At 32.0% G+C, this 7642-nt stretch overlaps 1 protein-coding gene across 1 annotated transcript; it reads left to right on the top strand.

Moving 5' to 3' along the window:
• The first annotated feature begins 4714 nt into the window (after positions 1 to 4714).
• Positions 4715 to 6038, top strand: LOC105784542 (uncharacterized). Its single transcript, XM_052626944.1, has 4 exons — positions 4715 to 4969; positions 5086 to 5182; positions 5655 to 5720; positions 5819 to 6038. Exons 1-4 carry the CDS (start codon positions 4749 to 4751, stop codon positions 5927 to 5929), a joined length of 495 nt encoding a protein of 164 aa, XP_052482904.1. The 5' UTR covers positions 4715 to 4748; the 3' UTR covers positions 5930 to 6038.
• Positions 6039 to 7642: the final 1604 nt, after the last annotated feature.

Below are 7642 nucleotides of genomic sequence, written 5' to 3' on the forward strand. Positions count from 1 at the left end.
TTTACCATATTCATGATCACTTTGCACACATATATATTATAAACCTCATATACATTTTATTAAGCACGTTATAATTGTTTATTATGATAAGACCCATAATGTAATATAATATAAATTACAACATTAATGGTTATGTATCATTTATTATAGAAGTACATTACAAGACATGAATATAATTAGTAATATATAAAATATTTTACTATTTTATTTTCATTAAATTAATTTTTAATTGGTTTTAATTTTTACATATTATATTTGGGTATTACATTTAAATTTTTTTTATTTTGGGTTTGAGATTTGGAATATGGTAAGTTTATTTTGGGTTTAAATTACATTGAGTATGTTATTTGGGTTTGGACTTTGGGATAATATATTTGAGTTTGGGAATAAATATTTTAGATTATGGGTTTAGGTTAATTTTAGAACATGAGTATTAAGTTTATAAATTTAATAAAATGCTTTTCTAGTGTACAAAATTTAATAATAATAAAAATTATTTAAATATTAATTTAATAATATCATAAATAATAAAAAGTATTCTTCAGTTTGCAATTTTTCAAATTCGTGTTTTATTTATACTTTAGATAATAATTCAAATATACAAAATTTATAGAATCTTAAATATTACATAAAAACAAAAAAAATTATATCCAAAATTAGTATATATAATATTATTAATTATGTTAATAAAATATTTATACATATTACATAATCATAAATATTACATACAATAAGCCCTATATAAAATAAATATTATAATAAAACATCTGTATAAATATTTTGCTTTTTATGAAGAAAAATTGCATTTTTTATGCTTATGTAAAAAGTAAAATCAACTATTATGTTTAAAATAAAACTTATATACCATCAAAACTACTTGAATCTATCTAAAACTACCTGCCTTAAATCGATTCAAATCTAGAATAATACAAACCTCAAAAATCGAATTTGAAAGAGCATAAAAAAATATTTAAACTCAAAAAATCTAAATCTAAAAACTTAAATTCAAGTAATGTACTCTCATACTAATCTAAATCTAAAAAGTCGACCTGAAACCCACTCATTTGACACAACAGGACCAAAAAGTTGGGTTGAAACAAATATTTATAGGGGAAAAAATTGGTCAATGTTCTGCCTTGTCCTAGAGGTAAAGTAAATACTAAAAATATGATGTTATTCACAATAAATCAACTACTGCAAGAAAAAAGTTAATTGAAGATTTTGTAAGTAACTTCCAAGTAGGCTTATTTTAATTGCATAAATAGTTGGATTTATAATTAAGATAGCATGTAGCAACTACTATTTTCTTTTAAATATAAAGAAATAAAATAATTGCCATGGATAACCTATATATGAATATATTATTGAAAATGATCTGTGAAATTAAGAAATTTCGTAACATATCGAACTTCTTTTTTTTGTTGATGAAAATATTTTTCTAGAATAAATGCATAAATAATAAAAAGTAAGTCGGTGTCTGCTTTTTCTTACCTCGGATCTATAAACCGGATAAGGTGTTTTGGATACAAACGAGAGCTTAACAACATATAAAATGTACGAGTTAAGAATATTATAAATTAAAAACAATATAATCTCTGGGTTTCCTTGTATAAAAACAATTTTTATAAGATTTTATATTAAAATTCTAAATCATCTTTCATAATGTTACATAAAGAATGAATTGTAAATGTAATGTAGAAAGAGGTTACATTATTTTTATATTTTGATGTTGGTTTTAAAAAATTTAGAAATGAACCAATTTGAATAATATTTCATTGATTTGTTTTCTTTTTAAATTAAAAATACCATTTGTATAGTATTTTCATATTTTCCTTGAAACAAATATTTTATATTGTATTATAAAGCTAAAAAAAAAAGACCTTGTTAATTAGTGGGATTAAAGGAGAAAGAGATTGTGATTGTGATGGTAGTTCATGGATGGATTTAGTATTTTATTTTGAGGTGAAATTTTAAATCCGAACGATATTTTTTTAAATGTAAAATGTGTCAATTTTATTGGATACTTTTTTTATCAAATAAATTAATTTAATATTTTTAGAAGCATGAATAGTTTAACTATAAAGAAATTTTAAAAATCACACTATATAAAATTAAATGTTTCTTTCCAATATGCGAAAAATAATAACTAATACTATACTAAAATTACATAAATATCATTATATTTCCAAAATTAAATTAACAAAACTTGGCCTTAGTCCTATTTTTCAATACTAGGTATCCTAAATTGCACCTTTCGCTTTTTCATAAGCTCGAACTCATCAATGATAGAATCTATTGAAAATTCTCGAGCTATCTCTTTTTTGATGTATGCCACCAAGTAAGTTGAAAGAAAATTATCCTCCATTCTTTTGCAAAGCCTTGTCTTCGCAATTTTCATGGCTGAAAATGCTTGTTCAGTTGTTGCAGTAGATACGGGAAGAGTTAGCACAAGATGAATAATTCTATCAAGAAGAGGATAAATACTTGACTTATTTTTCTTAGCTAGCACTTGACCCAAATCGGCAACTGTAAAAGCTTTCTACAACTCCGTGCTTTGATGAGCATCAAGTTTGAAAATGCTCCAATTGAATCTTCATGTGTAGCTTTTCTTGCTCTATTAAATTGTCCGGATAAAAATCATTCATAAGCTTGCAGATATCTTCCACCCAAAAAGCTTTATAATTATTGCATGGATCCAAAGTGGAGCTAAGAACAAGTAACTCTACTACCTCACCATTAAAGCGAGAATTCATTTCTGTTAGCAATGAATCGATACCAACAATGAATATATCAAACCAATAGTGATGCTCAATTGTGAGGTAATCTTTCTGAATTTGAGACCAACCTCGACTTGCTTTGTACAGAGCACTTAAATTAGGGACTTCTATATCATGATCTTTACAAAATAACTTCACTTCCTCAAACAAAGGATCCTACCCATGTTCTCTGAATTTTTGGAGAAGCATTTTAGTTTATGACACCAACTGCATCGTGTTTGGTATATATTGTGATTTATATTGCACTGCTTGACAAAGATCATTATTGACTCCAAGATCTCAATCGTGAAATGAAATATGAAAACAAATTCAACGAATGTCATTGCACCTTATATTCCATCAGCTTCACTCCTTTGAGAAAGGTTGATGAACTTGATGATATCTTGTAATACAACACATACGAAACTGAACATCCTTATCGAGCTATTGAGAAAAGCTAAATGAGACCCCTATCGGGTATCTCCTAGACGTTGGAGAGTACCGACTTGATTTTTCCCTTTGCTAATTTCAAGCTCACCACTATCAATCAACTCCGCAATATGAGATGCCTCAATGCTCTTAATTGATCATGTTGATTGCTTGAAGAAACAACCAATTTAATTATACAACTCAAGTATGAAAATTTTTGACAAATAAGAATAACCTCCTTGGATGCAATAGCTACAGTTAATTGGAGACGATGAGTGAGGCAATGAACATAGTATGCAAATCAAAAAATTTTTAGCAAATAACTCTTATAAGACATTCCATTCGCCACACATATTACTTGCACCATTATATCATTTGTAACGTCCTCAACCTAGTTCAATTCGTCGGATCTGGATCTTGGGCATTACCTTTCTATTACAGACTCATATTTATACATTCATACAATTTTCAATTGAATATACCGCAGATAACAACAATCATTATAGCTACATTTACACTACCAACATATGCGATATACACCACAAAGCTTATAACAACTATCATATATTACTATCTCTATCAAACTCGAACACGTCATTACTCTCGCATTGTATGCATAATAGTCCAACTCACCATTCCATTGGCGTAGCCCTGACATTGTCTTTCCTGGCACATTCTCAATCAGCTAACCTATGACATAAATCACAGAAGTTCAGGAGAACTTACATCATGTTTGGTTGGGTGTATTGGCATAGCCAATACACCCCTAATCGGTGGGCCCCACTAATCCCTCTTTATTCCGTCGTTTGGTTCAATGTATTGCTAATACGCGTGTAATCCATTACTTTCGTAATCGGTGAAAACCACCGATTTCTAATCCCTCTCTTTTGCCCAGATTAGCTGCCTCTTCAATTTACCCTCTCTGTTTTACCCTCTGCCTCTTCTGTTCCCCTTTGCCTCTTCTGTTCCTCCCTTCTAGCTTCTGCCGATTTGCCCTAAGCGTACATACTGAATGGAAGTGGCAATGTTCAGTAGAAGAGGAAAGGAAAGCCTTGAAAACTAAGAGCCACCTTTCCAAATTATCCATTCCATAAGGAAGCGCTAAGAGCAACATATGGAGACGACGAATCATCGGACTTGACTCGACCACTCCCCTCTGCTGTCTCTTCCCGCCAATTCCAATCCCCAAACGGAGGATACTGTTGTCGTCTCCTCTCCCTCCGCCTCTGTTTCTCTCCTTCACCCTCCCAATTCCTTGGTAATTCAAACGCAACAAATTTCCCATGACTTTCTTTTACTAAAATATTTTACTCTTTTGCTCATCAACTATTTTTTCTTGATAATGAAAAAAGGATCTTTGGATTACTTACAAACTGGTCAGCCTAGTAGAGTGAGAAGCTTCCCTCACGTCGAAGGCAACTATGCTTTGCACGTTTACATTCCAGGTACTTTTTTTGAATAGCCACAGTTCTTTAATATTGAATTGAATGAATTACCTTTTTTATTTATTTATTTACTCTGTTAATTATTTAAATTTTTATACCATCTATATCAAAGAAAGAGATGGGTCAATTTTTGAAGAGAGTTTCATCCGTGGTTCCCAATCTCCATGTTAAGGATATTGATGTTCCATTGAATACACTGTGTAAAGAAGAACATAAACTTGAACAAGTGGCATTGGGAAGGGAATTCCAGATAAGTTTAGGAAGGACAGTTCCTATTAGAGTTCATCAAATTGACTCTATTGTAACAATGCTTCGCCAGAAACTTCAATTTCAAAAGCGGTTTGATGTTATTCTTTACTATTATTATGCTTAGTTCCATTGTTAAATAAATAATCTTTGGGTTTTCTTCCTTATGATTCAAGGATATGGTTTTGATCTTTTCTTATTGCAAGTAGGTATTGGATTGATTTTAACAAATGGGAGGTTTTTATCAATGATGATCGAACGCGCACCTTTCTTTCACTCAAAGTCGTTACGGGAGGATTACCCGAGGTAAGTGTGCTGGAGTTTTCCTATTTTCTTTTACTGAAATTGTAATTCTTTTGCATATTGAGCTTGCTTTCATTGTTTATATATATGGACATCTCAAGTGAAAAAGAAAAGCTAAAGAAAGAGGATGATATACCATAGCTTTATTGCCTATCTTATTTTGTATAGAGATGCTTGGGTTTCCAAGTTATGTTTCTAAAAGTGGTATATAATTTAGAGATTGATGCTTCAGTTGGAGTAAAAACTTCTAAATAATGTTTATTTTGCATTGGTTTGTCATACTGGTCGGGTATTTGTTCTATTCTCATTTCCTGACAATTAAGTATTTAAGTCGTATCTGCTCTCAGTAGGATGGCTATCTTATGTAGAACAAATCGGGATGCTCATCTTGCAGTTCTTTTTCTTTTCCCTCTATATTTCACTGTTCTTTTATTTCCAAATAAATGGCATTTACTTTGTTGTAATTAACTCGCAGATAACTAAGCAAATTCAGGCTGTTAACGAGGTTTACAAGTTTCACAATCTTCCCGAGTTCTATAAGGTCTGTGCCGTTATAATTAATTGCCAAGTCTAATTAATACTTCATAAAATGCAGAGCAATGATCTTATTCTTATATCATATTATTTGTCAACCTACAGGATCCAAGGCCTCATATATCATTGGCTTGGGCACTAGGTGACGTTAGTGGTTCCCTTAAGAAAGTGGTCGAGCAGGAAACAAAGTCATCCGTCTTTAGAGGTTCCTTATAGAGTCGTATTTGTACAAGTAAAGTTGGTGGCATTGAGTGTAAAATTGGTAATAGAACACATATAATATGTAAATCTCCCGATCAATGATAGAATCTCTTCAAACTCTCAAGATGCAGCCATCTTAGTTTCTTTATGTTACTTTATCTTTTATTTATGAAAGTCCGGATATAAGATTTGCTATTAGGTCCTCATGGATCATCATAAACGTTTTCCCTCTGTATGTTGCTAACAAGTGCTTTTCTTGTAACCTTGACACTGTAATCATTACCCTTGTCTTACAAAATATCTTCCTTTTTGGTTTGCGACACATTGATTAGACTTTATTTTTCTTGGTGGAGAAAGCAGTACAAACACTCTTGATAGTTTGGCCTCCTTTATGATGTTCTGAACTGTTTATTTGTGTGCGGTTTTGGTGCTACTTGGAGCTTTATAACAAGTCTAGTAGACTAGCCTAAAAAAAGGTTGACAAGCTTCTGCAATATCAATGGAAGCTGCATATGTCTACCAGGATCTTCCACATCAGAGTTTTTCTTATTTATACATTGTTCATGTATGTGAAAGGTATACATACTACTATGCATATGAAAGTTACATATACAGTCATGTATCCGAAGGATGCAATCTAATGCCTGAAACTGATGTAGGAAAAGTAACCTCTCTGTATTATGTATGGCCAAATGGGATATGTTTGCAAATGTGATCTTCAAGAAGGGTAATAGATGTCATTTGCATTAGTCTTTGTCTTTCCTTCTATGTTGTTTTCAGGTTTTCCACGGGTTCTGCTCTAGTTTGCAGTGTGCTTAGATGTGTACTTGGGCCGGGCCAGGCTGAGCTTTGAGGATAATTTCCAAGACAATATTTTTCGGCAGATGTTAATGTCAGTATGATTGACAAAAGCACTGATTTCATTATAATGGTGAAGTCTCTTACGCTACTCGGTGCAATGCAAGTCATTGTGGTGTTGTAAGTGAAAAACAGTGCAACCATACAAATCTGAAGCTCAAATTGCAGGGGGAATTTGCTTGTGAGGATGTTGATCATGGAAAGCGACATTGAAAAATCCATCGAGTTGAAAAATCCTTTTGAACTGTCGCACACTGAATACACCCTTCATATCTCGAAAGCATTTCGTTGATGACGTTGATCCTTCCTTTCATGGCTGCAAAATGGAAAGGAGTCTTGTTCCCCTTACCCTCTACGCCGGACCATAATTCTTGGTCAACATTCATAAGCTCTTTTACAACCTCAATATGCCCATTTACAGCAGCCATATGAAGAGGGTTAAACCATCTTTTTACTTCTTTTGCATACTCGAAAAATTTTATTCGTTTCTGAGATAACTGTTGCATTAGGTATATTGACTGTGCAAAAGCAAACAATTTTCTATGAACAAAAGATGAGAGATTGATGGTCATTTTCAAGAAATACAATAGCTCTCAAGTTTCCTTGATTTTTTTGCTTTCTCGATGTTAACTAATCAGACATTTGCAATGAGGTTGAACAAAGCAGGGGATAGGGGGTCTGTTTGGTGGAGTCCTCTACTCGGAACTATTGTGCAAATGTTCTCTCTGTTAATTTTAATGGCCATGATACCTTTCCTTCCCTAATTCTTTCTTTTAATGGCATGAAATGCCTCATGTGCCATGATGATATTATTCTGAATAAGTATTCCTGGTATGAAAGCTAATTCGGTCAGTGAAATTAATTTAGGCA

The sequence above is a fragment of the Gossypium raimondii genome, chromosome 13, assembly GCF_025698545.1.
Source record: "Gossypium raimondii isolate GPD5lz chromosome 13, ASM2569854v1, whole genome shotgun sequence".
Classification (NCBI taxonomy): domain Eukaryota; kingdom Viridiplantae; phylum Streptophyta; class Magnoliopsida; order Malvales; family Malvaceae; genus Gossypium; species Gossypium raimondii.